The sequence below is a fragment of the Dicentrarchus labrax genome, unplaced genomic scaffold (assembly GCF_905237075.1).
Source record: "Dicentrarchus labrax unplaced genomic scaffold, dlabrax2021, whole genome shotgun sequence".
Classification (NCBI taxonomy): domain Eukaryota; kingdom Metazoa; phylum Chordata; class Actinopteri; family Moronidae; genus Dicentrarchus; species Dicentrarchus labrax.
In genome coordinates, this window is record NW_026136714.1 from 17,102,935 (window position 1) to 17,117,273 (window position 14,339).

The 14,339-nt window shown below is 42.5% G+C and overlaps 1 protein-coding gene across 2 annotated transcripts in view; it reads left to right on the forward strand.

The window, feature by feature from the left end:
* Window positions 1-2,168: 2,168 nt before the first annotated feature.
* The window catches only part of LOC127376136 (neurogenic locus notch homolog protein 1), a 40,434-nt gene continuing 28,263 nt past the window's right edge, over window positions 2,169-14,339 (forward strand). For both annotated transcript variants that reach the window (XM_051422745.1, XM_051422746.1), the window contains exons 1-2: window positions 2,169-2,457; window positions 3,165-3,243. In XM_051422745.1, coding sequence (XP_051278705.1) covers window positions 2,400-2,457; window positions 3,165-3,243 — 137 coding nt within the window. In that variant the 5' untranslated portion in view covers window positions 2,169-2,399. The remainder of the gene's footprint in view (window positions 2,458-3,164; window positions 3,244-14,339) is intronic.

The window sequence follows — 14,339 nt, forward strand, 5'->3', positions numbered from 1 at the left end:
TTGTGACCTCCACCTCCTGTTTAACATTTTCACTCCATCATCTCCTCTTTTGGCACTCCTACACTCTGTCTGCCCTCAGGCTTTAAACGTCTGCTTGATGTTTTTTTTTCTTGCTCTCTGGCAGTTGTTTCACCTGTTATGTACTTGGCGGTGTCTCTGTGTGTCACTCTGTGGTTTAGCAAAAAATGAGGGCCTGACGGTGTTGAAAGACCACACCCTTCACAATCCTGAATGACTGCCTCATAACGGTTTAATTGGTTTGTCAGTTATCCAACACTAATCTATAACTATGTGGTTATAAAATGGCTCAGTAAGTACTTATAAATACATTGTTCATAAAAAGTATTCAACCCCTTTGGAAGTTTTCATGTTTTATTGTTTTATAGCAATGAATCAAAGTAGATTTAATGTGGCTTTTTTGATGCTGATCAACAGAAAAAGTGATTGAAATTCAGTACATATATAAATACAAAATACATGTTTGCGTAAGTATTCACCCCGTTCATAAGTGATGGAATACTGGATTGTTTCCAGGAATGACAATAAACCTTCTTGTTCACTAAACAATCTCCACTACTTGTTTATTCTTGAACTTTCGGCCATAGCACATGTTCTTCATGAACAGATGAAGTTTCTTCAGTTATTATGTAACTTATGTTTAAACTTTACATTAGTCTGAGCACTTTTAGGACTTGTTGGCTGAATAATGAAAGGTAATAGGCACCCCTTAACTACTGACCCCAGTAAGAAAAGGAAAACACCAGTGTTATCAGTCTGTCCTGTCTACCTGTAGGTACAGCCGTTACCTGTGTGAAGCTGCTCAGATTCTGTTCACAAACCACCTGATGGAAATCTACTCATGCTTCTGCTGACTGAGTGAAAACGTATGTGAGTTGCTGTCAGCGTTTATTTATCAGTGTAGAAGATCCTAAATGCTAACATGCCTGTTCCCAGGCTTTGTCTGGTTGTGATGAACAGATGCAGGACAGGGTTTGACTCATGTGGGCTTTTAAAAAACCAAAACTCACACTTGGCCAATTCAGTTTCTCTATGGAATGGAAGATGGAAGAAAACCATCTTAAACTGCAATAAGACACATGTTATTGTACTGCTTTACAGTGAGAAAGTACTGGACTGTGTGAAATGAAAAATACTGGTGTCAATATCAAAATGACCATTATTATTGGTTGTTAGGTTTTGATTGGTAGTTATTTTTGTGCATAATGTGGGACTATTTCAGGGTGGTAGAAGGGTGTCCATCACAAAATGTGACAAATGTATTTAAAAAACCATTAGAGGGCAACTTTTGACTGTCTTAATTCAAAATGTATCATTTTGTTCTTAACTGGGGTTCATGTACCTTCTTTATGTGTTCTAAAAGTTTCTTTTTTGTTAAAAAAAAAAGCATAAGAGGGATTCAGATCTTTAAAAAAACACACACTCTGCTACAAGTAAAAGTTCAGTATTCAAAATCTTATTCATGTGAAAGTACAAAAGTATTAGCAACAAAATATACTTAAAGTACCAAAAGTAAAAGTACTCATTATGCAGATTGGCCCTATAATAATATATATTATATTACTGGATTATAATTATTGAAACATGAATGTGTAAAGGTGGAGCTAGTTTAAATTACTATAGAATAATATATAGAATGTATTAGATTATTTATGTTTTGTATTATTAATCCTTCAAAATGTAGTTAAGTGAAAGTATAAAGTCGGTCTAGCATACAAACACACTCAAAGTACCTATAAGTGTACTTTAGCAGCATGCCTAAAGTTTTTCAAGAATAGTTCAAGAATAAATGTCTAAGCTCAGATATGTAACTGTTTGCAGTCTTAACATAAAGAAGCTAACACTAAAAGCCAACTTTATAAGACATCACATTATAAGTGATGACATGTCCCCGACTAATTGCTGGACTAATGATTCGGACTTGTTAATTAACCAATCACCATAGTGTGGGAAAACGCCCGGGAACTTTCGCACTATCTCTTCATCAGCTTGTACAGCTTGTGCCTGTCTGGGTTTCCAACTGTGTGATTGTTCAAGTGTGTGCGTGTCTGCGTGCGTGTGTGTGTGTGTCTCTCTCTCTCTCTGTGTGTGTGTGTGTGTGTGTGTGTGTGTGTGTGTGTAAGTATAACGCCCCTCGGTGCAGAGCAGCGGATGGAGAAGTGCGTCCCTCAAGTCATTTCCAACCCTGGATCTGAAGTGACAACATCCCATGCTCGGAGTTCACAGCCGCGCTGTACTTTCTCTGTGTGGATCTACTCGAGGATGAACTGAAAGTTGTTTGTGTTTGTTGTGTTTTTTTTTATCTGACGGAGAGGAAGACACAATATCGGATCTATGAAAAAACCCACGTGGATTTGTACAACCATTTTAAACCAGAAGGAATGCATATTTTCTTTGTGAAACTAACTTTCTTGTTGTCGCTGATAGCACTAACACGAGGTGAGTGGCGCTTAGGGATTCTCTCTGTGTGTAATTTTCTGCCTCAAGAAAATGTAGTTTTATATTTATTTACTCTTTAAAGCTCATGGTTCGATTTTAACTTGTTGCATTCGCTGATGGACTTGAGCAGCCTTAACCCTACACCAGTTTCCCCCCAACTTTTTGAACTCATCCTGCAGGTTTCCAAACTTGGCTGTTAATTTACATTTAACAGTTCATTTATATGACTCCATGCACCTGTTGGCATTATCCTTTAACGTGTCTTTTCACCAGCCCACTGCTCATTTTATGTTTTTTTATTTTTTACTAAGCCCAGGCAGCTGTTGCGCGCCTGTCCAGCAAACACTCAACTTTTCCTCACTAGTATGTAAACGCATGCCTTTGCAGTTTGGATTCAGAGCAGTTTTTTTTTTTTACATTATTGCAAAGCTGTGTTACTCCCCAAATGGCACATTCTTTTTGGGACAGCTGCAGATCTGCCAAACCAGTGTCAAGTCTCTGTTCACCACAAAAAGTGCACTTTGAGGTGGAAAGAGTCACACCTAGTCCTCACATTTATGGAGCATTACCTGCGCTATTTATGATCCTCCCGAGGAAAGTGCTGCATTGCCTGAAATGAGTGTTTTTATTTGTAATAACTGCTGCTTCCAGACTTGCTTAAAAGTTCTTCAGCAAAGTGCAGGTGTATTAAAACTTTCCATTCGCAGGTCTAAGATGCTCCACGCCCACGTTGTGTTTAAACCAGGGGAGGTGTGAGGCAAGTCCAGATGGAAATGAAGAGTGCAGGTAAGTTCTAATGCCTGCGCCTCTCTCTCTTTAACCAATACATGATGAGGAATACCTGCAGAGAAGATTTGAGAGGAATGTGTGAATGTGAGGTTTGAGATGACTCAGATCTTTGGTTGGCATGTGAGCGCTCACACCAGTATTGCTATTTCTGGGAGGCAAATGGTCAGAGGACTGAGACAGAAATGAGTGGACATTGATGAGGACAGGGGTCACTGTGAAAGAGTGTGTGTGTGTGCGTGTGTGTGTGTGTGTGTGTGTGTGTGTGTGTGTGTGTGTTACTGCCACCACACACTCTCCCCTCTGCAGCCGAACTCTCGCAGCCCTAAATCTTGCTTTTCTTTTCTTTCATGGAGCGACAGCTGGGGTTGCCAGAAGCTCGGCGACCATTGTTCTCTGCTGCGATTAATTCTGTGTGACTAATCTGGGTGAGGCTTCCCAGAGAGACCCTCAGACCCTGTCCTCTCCCCCCCTCCTCTCTCCTGGGATTTTGTCCCCTCCTCAATGGCCCTCAGTGCTCTCTCTCTCTCTCTCTCTCTCTCTCTCTCTCATTCCCCTGGACAGATGGTGTAGGGTAGATGTTTTTTAACCTGCTAAAAAGTGGACACATGGTCTTGAATTTTGTCTTCTGAGTTTTGTCTTTAGAGATTGTTTTCAGCACTCATGTAAACCAATAAGCTGCAGCTCTGCTCAGAACTCGTTTTTTACAACAATAGCCTACTTTGCGCTTGGCTCTATTTCCATCCTGGCATGAGCAGCAGCGGCCAGTGTCATCTTACTGTCGCACAGCTCAGTGACCGGGCAAATGATTGGGCTGACCAGGTCACAACTTCGGGACTTGCAAGACCCAGGCAGCCATCTTGGCCCCCTGCCACATCTTAATTTGGTCTGGTTGTGTTATTCACCCCTCAATCGCACACTCAACCCCCTCCCCACCCCACCTTCTCCACCTCCTCACTGGGCCACAAAGCCACCATTGTGCCCCTGCACTGTCCTCCTCCTCAGACTTCTCCAATTAAACATGGAGATGGACATCGTTGCAGTTTTGAAAAGGTTTGAGCGGGCACACCAGGCTCAGTGTGTGTGTGTGTGTGTGTGTGTGTGTGTGTTTAAAACATTGCTCTCTTATTGTGTGACTGTGCCGCCAGAGGGCTGGGAACTATTGAGAAAAGGTTTAGGTTCATCAAGTGTAAGGCATGAAAATATTCTCGCAGAAACGATTAGTAGACAGAAAAATGATCTGCAACTATTTTGATAATTGATTAATCAATTAGATAATTTATAAAACAAAAGTAATGATAAAATACCAAGATATAGGAGTTTACTCTCAAAAAGTCAGAATTATTCAAAGTGATACTGAACCAAATTTACAAAGGGAACAACACGTTAAAGCCAACCCAAACCAAGATAACAGTAATGACAGCCCCAGGATTCTTTTGTGAGAACCACACTGTACAATTGTTTCCACAGGCTGAATACTCTATTACTAACTACTGACGTCACTTCTTTTACGTGAACTTCCTGTGATCTTTCTCCAAGATTGATGAGTCAATGCTGCATCTCTGTATGAGGTACTGATATGTGTTTATATTTATACAAATCTCTCTCTCTCTCTCTCTCTCTCTCTCTCTCTCTATATATATATATATATATATATATATATATATATACACAACCAGGTGGATTCTGTTTGAAGCTTAGTGAAAGGTTCTTGTTGCAGTAACTCTTCAAAGAAAGGCGTGAACAGTAGTGTCAAGTGTATTATTTGACTAATGCAGTAAATGGTTAATTGATATATTTACTATTGGTTAACCGTGGTGCTGCTTGGTCTGGTGAAGGATAAACAATATTTTCATGTTTCCTGATGCAAGCATGCAGAGAGAGTCTCACTTTGTTCTTGACAGAATTACGATTTGGTTTCTACTGAATCGAAAAGCTGCCGCTCTTCAACTCAAGTGTTATGTTCGAGGTCAAGTAAGTGGCGTTGGATGCTTCGGTTTTATATAGTCTTAACACAGATGCCTACTTGACATGCCATACCATAAATACCATCTCCTCCTCATATCTGAGCTGCCCAGCTCAGTCAGATCCGGACTGAAGTTTATCTACAAAGAGCTTCGAGGAGGCCTCTCATTTACTGCAGAGGCTTGGCAGCAGGAGAGAGCAGTGACAGAGCCGAGCCAATCCAGACCAGGAAAAATAACTCCCAAATTCCAGTGGCACAATGGGCAGAATCAGAGCAGCTCGTAGCAGACGATTCACCCTGCCCAGAGAGATGAGAGATGTTGGGCTGGCTCACGGGGCCGAGGAAGGACGCGGCAGAGAGATCACATACCTTCATCATCAGTTAGTCAGAGTGATGAAAATGTACAACGGATTTCTGACAGCATGATAAGGAGTTTTGAGGATTTAGGCCTGGAGTTTGTACTGATGAAGTTAGACTGGAGGTATGCAAGCATACCACAGAAATGTCTCTAATTTGTCAATGAAGGGAAATAATTTGGTTCCTGTCCTGTTGGATACAAAGCTCTGAGCTGCTTGTAAGATGTACAGGGGTATTTATAAGTTCTTGATTTGCTTGTATTCTGTTTCTCAATAAGCTGGTGTTTCCTATACTCAGGTTATGTTAGTTCCAATCGGATCCCTAAAATTAGCCTGATTTTCTTAGGATAATAACCAAACCTGAGACCTGGCCACACATTAATCAGTGACATTTGATGCTTTCAATACTTCAATACTCTAATAATAATAATAATAATAATATTAATCAAAGTTTGATACTCATTGCCACAGGCATTATTGGAGGATGGCAAACTTTTAAGATCTAAAAATGTGAGAACTTTTAATCCCTTCATCAAGATTTTTCTGTGTTTGCATTAGATAACAAACAGAGTCTTTGATTCCTGGTGTGTGCAGCGACAGCTACAGTACACATCCACTTCAATGAAAGTGAGCCCTTGTCTCTCCGGTTCTAGGGATTCCTTAATGGCACCTCTGTTTGCTCCGGTCAGATGAGTCTATCTTAACCTCCCCCACACACACTGCACTCCCCCTCCCCTCCTACACCTCCATTCAGAGTCAGGAAACAGCCTCGGAGTGGCCTGAGGGAAGAAAAGGTGCCGTATCTGATCATATCATCACACAACGAGAAACACACAGCGCAAGGCTTTTATTATTGCCGCTGCCGCCGGTGTTGGGTTCCCTTTGGCGAGAGTCCGGCTGGTGAGAGGGCTGATCATTAGAGTGTTCTTGGTGGTGGGGAACCTCAGCGCCGAGGATTAGTGATATTTGAGCCTCCCTGGTTGGCATATGCCAAGACAAATCGCATAAACTTTGATCCAAGAGGACTGACAGCATGTGTGTGTGAGAGAGACAAAGACACTGGGCATACTCTAAACCACACTTCCTCATTTCTTTTTTTTTCTTTCAGCCAGACCACCTGTCTGTGGGTTATAGTATAACAACTACGTGCACTCACCCATACAGCAGCATGCTCCATAATACCCATGATTACTTGTGGTTTTGCCCATTCAGCTCCACACAGGAACAGATCGACTTTGTCTGCTGCCAGGTGTGCTTTTAGCTTTCAGTCACTCTCACTGCCTGATACGCACTCACTCACAGGATATTTAGGAGAATGGAGCGTGATGCCTTTGTAGTGAAACAGAGCAGTTTGTTCAGTTAAGCAGTGATGCAGATTGTAAGACTGATACCAATCACAGCGTCTGTTACAGAGGGAGAGAAATGACAGTTTCCTCAAGGCATATAAGAGAGTCCACACATGACAAGTCGCAGTGTTTGAGCCAGGATTGTCTGGGAGGGGACAAATGGTCCCCTCCGTACTTTTCAAGAGGGTCACTCCATTCAAGAGGGGCGATACTGTGAAAACTGTGCTAGAATTCAGATTAAACGTATATATTGGATATCTAGTATTGTTTTTGATTATACTAAAGCAGAGGTTTGTGATGGATAGTGTAATTTACCCTTCCAGAGGAATGACTGGAATGGCTTTTAATTCAAAATTTGAACAAATGTGGGCTAAATAACAGGGCTCAGGTTGTAGCAATGTAGCAGTGATGGGACATTTTGGCTCAACCCTTGATGTCGCCGTGTACAGTAACAACCTTAGTGTCCGGTTCCACTGCCAGCTACACCTTCAGACACCCGTAAAGCCTTTAAGTGGTTCCCAGCCTCGTAAAGTAGGAAGTGGCAGGAGTCATTAGAGCTGCTATGACTCCTAAGACGCTCGCACACACACACACACACACACACACACACACACACACACACACACACACACACACACACACACACACACACACACACACACACACAAACACACTGAGTGGTTGGTCCCTGGGGGAGCTGGCTCTTTCCCATGGGCTGTGTCCATAATAATAATGCTCCCAAATAAACAGGGTCTCTAATGAAGTCTGCCAGATGTGGGCTGGCCAGGTCAGCTCTCCTGTACGATTACAGAGGAAGGAAAAGAAGGATTGATGTAAGGAGAAGAGAGAGAGAGAGAGAGAGAGAGAGAGAGAGAGAGAGAGAGAGAGAGGGGCAGTGTTTCCCCTGTAATTTCTGTAGCCAGTGGGGATTTAGTGGTAACTTTGGTTTCAGTTGCACAACAAACAACAACCCCGTTTTTTGTGCCAGCTTTGGTTTCAGTGGAAGAGCTATTTTTATTTCAATAGACTTGATTTGTATGATTGAAGCTGAATGTAAGTGTGCGTTTTATAGTGTTGATTTTCTCTGCCAGTGGTGGCACAGTTGTCACTGTGGTTAGCAACTATGCTGATGGGAAAATACAAGAGAGGGCAAAAAAAAAAGAGAGGGAAGTGTGCAGGAAAGGAGAGGAGAGAGGCCCCCTTGGGCAATGCTTTTAAAACAGATCAGACAAGACTAAAGGGGACTTAGCCCAGGCACAGAACCAAACAGCCAGGAAATGAAAACGGGTGGTGGGGAGACTGGAGGGATGAGTGAGGGGTACAGACCAGAGGTACAAACATGCTCTACTAACACAGTTTGACTCCTGGCTGAAAGCTCTTTGTCACCTGAGAGAGGCAGAAACCCTTTTAAATAACAGTCTTTAAGCATAACTCTGGTTTATTACAACTTGTGTCCTTAGATCTTTTTAGCCGAGCCTCTCTGAGAGAGCCGAGAGACTGAGAAAGTGAATAAAAAAGGATTACCAAAACCGCCTGTTGTAAGAATCCATCACAGTTTACTGACTGAACTCCTAGTAGGACTTGAGCTAATGATTATTTTCATTATCAATTAACATGTGTGTATTTCATCCCATCAATTAATTGTTGTGTTATTAAAATAGTGAAAAATTCCCATTACAATTTCCTAAAGCTCAATATGACAATATGACAATATGATATGGGTTGATTTTAAAAACCTAACATATTCAAAGTATAAACCACTTTATTATTATTTACTAATGTTATAAGGAGTTCGGTCTAGACCTGCTCCATTTGAAAAGTGTCCTGAGATAACTTCTGTTATGAATTGGCGCTATACAAATAAAATTGAATTGAATTGAATTTAACCAGGTTAAGTGTCTGGAGGTCTTGTAGCTGTCAGGGTTTGTTGCCGTATCAGTCACATGTTTGCGGACCAAAGCGATTAGCCAATGACGCTTCCAATTATGAAATATAATCCAAATTGTAATAAACCAGATTTATCCTTTACTAACAATCTAAATTTGAGTTATATTTTATTTTTGTTTTTATATTTTTGCTAAAATCTATGAAAGGATAGATAAACACAGAATTATTCTACAATAATCTTAATTATGCCATTTAGAAAATGGAACCAGACACTGACTCTGTCTCTCACAGAGCTTTACATGGCACAATAATTGAATAAATGCACAACCTAATTCACTAAGCTTCTTAAAATGGATATAGATTTGCGCCCGTACAGCTGCCAAAATCTGTGTACTCACTCTAGGTTTTTATTTGTATACAGTGCACATGTGTAGCCTACATATTACGTTCAAAGCCTCTGTCCCCATCTGTGTGTGACCTCAGAGAGATGGCAGATGGCAGATTGGCTCGACACTGAGGAAAGCCCCTTTTAGAGTGACGCCTGGCCAAGGGTCATATGTCACCACAACATCTGCTGCAGGCTCGAGCCGCCGCCCGGCCCTGTTATGCATCCCATCAGTGTCGCAGACCTGTTGCCACGGGCTACTGCGGCAGCAATAGAAGAAGAGACAGCCCAGAAGTGAGTGCAGAGGAGAACAATGAGGGCTACTGGGCAGGGATGACAGAAAAGATAATAACAGTATCGGCCTTACCGCAGAGATAATTCCACTGCTGTCCTGCAGTTATACGATACCTCCCTAACACCTGATATTTGCTCAGCTTCTGATTTGTGCCCCTCTTTTCATGTCTTCTTTATTTACCTTTCCAGCAGCCCAGTTTACCTGCTGCTGTTGAGATTATCCCGCTCGCCAGGCCAGCAGATTTCTCTTGTTGAAGCAGCTGCTTTACTCTGTTTGTTTTGAATACAGCCAAGACTCCATAAAAGAGTCGTTGAATATCTGTTGTCTTACACCCCCCCCCTTTTATACGTTTGTGCTCTCATTGAGGCAGTTAAGCTTGATGCCTGTAAAAGTTGTTTTGTGCTGAGCGTGTATTTGACATGCTGCTGCCAAGTTAAAGAGCAAACTGTTACCCCTCTTTGCCTTGCGTGTGCTACAGTTGACTTACTGCTAGCACCTCAGCCAGAGTGTGTTTGGATAGTCCACGTGCACCGAGGTGAGGGCGCAGGGGCTCTGTCTGTTTGTCTTTTAGGCCTCGGTGTGAGACGCTGGGCTGTTTTTGCGAGGGCAGATGCCAGCTATCAAAGCTGGTGCAAGTTTTTTTTCCGAGGAACCATAAAGTGAGGCTGCCAGCAAGCGCCGGGTAAAGAATCATGACAGTGGAGTCTTTAGAGTAAACACCAAAATTCCTTCTGAACTGACAACCCCTGTCTGTCTTTCTCCCCTCGAAAAACCCAACCAAACCAGTTCCAATTTACTTTCTTTCAGACTCCTTTTGTTTGTCCCACTGCTTGTGTGTGTGTGTGTGTGTGTGTGTGTGTTTTGGAACCTCGCAGACCACTAAAAAGTTGCAGCCTGGAGTAAAGTTTTGGAAGAAAGTTTTTGGGGGAGCAGTAGTCAGTTGAGACTTATAAATCCTAATGTGGTGTTTTACAAATAAAAAGAAAAGGGGGTATAGGAGGCGAGGGGGTGTTTGGGGTTTGGAGGGAAAGAAGGTGCACAGTGGGGAGCCAGAGGATGCCAGCAACCATACGGCTTTGAACAGAGGAAGTGAAACCAATAATGAGAAAAAAGGGAGAAAATTCAGGGATGAGCCATATGTAATGAAAGAAGATTCAGAGAAAGATTTTTTTTTTTTTTGAGACGGGGAGGGAGAAAGAGTAGGGGAAGGAGAGGGAAGAGGAGGTGCAACAGTTGAATACGCCCTGGCCTGTGGTCAGCTCTGAATGGGGAGGAAAAACAATGGGCCCACTCATCCTTCGCTCCCTCTCTCTCCCTCGCTTTTCTCCCCGCTCGCTCTTCATTTCTCTGCTAAGTAGTGAGGGAAAGGGAGGGTGGGGGGGGCATTCAGATTCCAACACTGTAAGAAATGTCCAACACAAGATGTCCTTTAAATTAGTCTAAATTAAAAGATCTTCTAGAAATAAATTCCCACTTTTAATAATTATTTTTTTTAAATAGATTTTAAATGTACTATGTGTTCCTTTGTGGATATATCATCCTCCCTCACCACAGATGAACTCAATTGCATTAAAAAAAATTCCTTAACATGACTAATGCAGACCGATTCACAAGATACTCCGCTTATTTTGTTTCAAGTGCGCGGCCCCTGTATCTGTCTAGGCTTGAGGACAGTAGAAGGATGGGGTGCCATGGGGAGGAAGAAGGCAGAGTGGTGGGATGAGGGATGTGGGAGGTGAGGGGGAGGAGGAGGAGGAGGGAATGAATGGCCGGGGCAGCAGCTGCTGTCTCCTCATTAGCATGCGCACCTGCTCCCTGCGGCCTTTTTCCAGCGAGCTCGTGTGGTGCCTCACGACCTCAGCACCCGCCACCGCTGGGATTAAACTGGACTGGCCTTCTAGCAGCCAGATCTGCTGCTTCTTTCAACTGACCCCCCCCCCCCCCCATTCCTCCCCGCACCACACACACACATCCTTTTCTACTGTCGCCTAAGGGACTGGATAGTCTGAAATTATGTGGAAGAATTTCCAGCTTCACCACAGCTTTTAATGTTAAGATTTGTGTGTCTGATCAGATTAAGTGGAACTGCAACAGAGAGGATGTCTGATGGACTTTGTAACCATGTTTGTCATCGATCATATTTGAAAAATATGTTAGATGTTATTGTTGATTAATCCTATTTGGCTGAGTGAAATGAAGTTCCCTCTACAAATCAGCACAGATCAGCTGAGTTGGTCAACATCAATATGCTGTGTGTCGTTTATTGAAGTCAAGTTACATGATTTCAGTTACAGTTCAGATGAAAAGATCCAACTTTCTCTCTCTCCCTATGCAAATTTTGATACCTCAGCTCAGGGTATATATTAATACTTAGTACCAAACTGAAGCCATTGCGTTACAGCTACTGCACTGTATGAAGCTCATTAAGATGACACTATAAGACCACTATTATAAATTAATGTGAAAATGTGCATCGGTCATGTCTATCAATACCCGATCCGGTCATTTGTGATTGCATACAAAGACAGCCCGGTAATTGAGTGTATTACAATGTTTCATCAGATTAAAAGGTCTTAGCTTTCTACTTACTTATCTTTTCTTTTCAGAGAGCACCTACTGTATCTACATTACTATTAAAGGGTCTACTGATAGACGATGTCATATGTTGCAGAATGTAAAGCCCTTTGAGGATTTTGGGCTTCATAATTACTCAACTAATAACTTATAAAGAAAACAAGCCTGAGATGTTTTATTAGCATGGAACTGATTTGACTTTCAGCTTCTGACACAACTGCCTGTTGGACCTTAATGCTACAGTGATCCCAGGCTAAATGACACTCAGCCAAGGTAGCACAGGCTCCGCTCTCTACGTGGTGACATGCCACCACTCACCACTACTGTTTGTGCAGCGGGCAGCCTAGCATGTGATGTTTTCTTTTCCTTGCCACAGTCCTAAGGCTGCCTAATCCCCTGAGAGGGAGACCCTGTCTAAACACACGCCTGTCCCTACAGAGGGGCCACGGCTCCGTCCCCATTTACACACACATTGGACCCCCTGGGAATGTTTGGGGACATGGTCCTGCCAGCCCCTCGGGGCTAACAGACTTGCTGGCTCTGGTCAGGTATTTGAGAGTGACGGCGGGTTTTAATGTTGTGGGAAGGCTGCTTTGATGTCGGCAGGATGTTTTATGGAGAATATTGTTTCTGTGTGAGAGTTAAACACAACAATATTCAAAGAGAACTGTTGTTTATCGAAAAAAATACAACAAAGCCTAAGAAATGTAGATTTCTGCACATTCTCCATGTAATTTTCCTCTGCGTAGGAATTCACTTTTCTGAAATCTTGTGCCGCAGTGTCTTCCGATTCATCCTCTTCCCATTCCTTGTCTGATGCTGGAGCAAATCCTCTCTGGGGAGGGAAGAATAACAAGCATTGAGGTGGTGGCATGGTGCTTTGAAGTTCCCATAATGTTGGCTTGCAGCTCAAACACTGTGGCATAGATGCTGCCTTGTCCTCAGGATGAATGAGTGCTGACAAAAGGGTCAAAGTGAGCACATTTTAGGCTGAAGGGTGCCGTGATGGCGGCTTTTCTTGTGTCTCAACTTTTGGAAAGAACAGATTAGGAACAAGAATTCCAAATACTGCAGATTTTTTTTGTTCTTGTCTACTGTGCTATTGAGTAGATGCTTTGTTTTTGTAATGACCAAGCCTCCCTGGCCCACCCAGCTTTGTTGACAACGGTATTGAATCTCTGAAGGTGATGAATATGGGAATGTGGCAGTAGGGGGGGTCTAATATAGCAGGTTTGGGGTGGTTAGTTTTGGAGTCAAATAGCGCTGTATAAAGGGCTGTGTAATGGACCTCAGTACTTTTTGGCACTGACCGAAATGTGTGTTAAGTACTCTCTGTAATAGTCCCTCACAACGGCCCAAAAAATGTTTTACACTTCAATTTTTGTACAAATTAAAAAGTGTGTTATAGAGTTCTTTAGAGGTGCTGGTAGTTGGATTTTGTAACGTTTTAACAGAACTAGGCTAGCTGTTTCCCTCTGTCTGTATGCTTATCTAAGCTTCCTGTAGCTTCATATTTAATGCATAATAGACATAAAATTGCTCTCAATTTTATAACTAAGACATTTTATAAATAAGGAAATCATTTTGGTGTCCAAAAACCACAGACTTGATAAAAAATTACAATGACAGACAAAATCCAGAAGAAAATTTCATATCATTATATAAAGGAGCTGGGACAAGGAAATGTTTGGTATTTTTTCGAAATAAATAGCTTAAATGATTGATCAGGTTTTAAAATTGTTGTCAGTAACATTCATTTCATGAGGTCCTGTGCGTAATCTTCCTGTGTGTGTAGGTATGAGTGTTTGCATGCTCTGTGTGTGTGGCCCCTTTGTTGAGCCGTGCGTATCCTCAGGGGACACCCTTCAGCTCCTCTCATTGTAATTGTAAATGTGTGAATGTGTCTCTGCTGCTCTCTCTCCCTCTCTGGGAACTCGCTCGCTGGGGTCCGAGCGGCGTTTATGACTCAGACACAACCTGTGAGAAACTTCAGAAGAGTTTGTCCCCCCCCTCCTCCCTCTGTTCAGACCACTCTGTTTTACAGCCTACAACACATTGTTCACGGGGGGGGTGACAGTAGAAAGACGAATGTCCCGTTTAAAGCATAGTTTCTCATGGCCGTGTTGCTGTGTTGTAAACACAGCAGGACAGGACCATCTTTTAAGAGGAATAGATAGTTAGTCCTGTTGGTAAAGGCTGTTACCCAAGAAGCTGATTTATAAGCACAGTAGTGCACAAAGGGATGACCCTCGCTGGCTTAAATGTTGTCTCCCTTGTGAACTCTTCA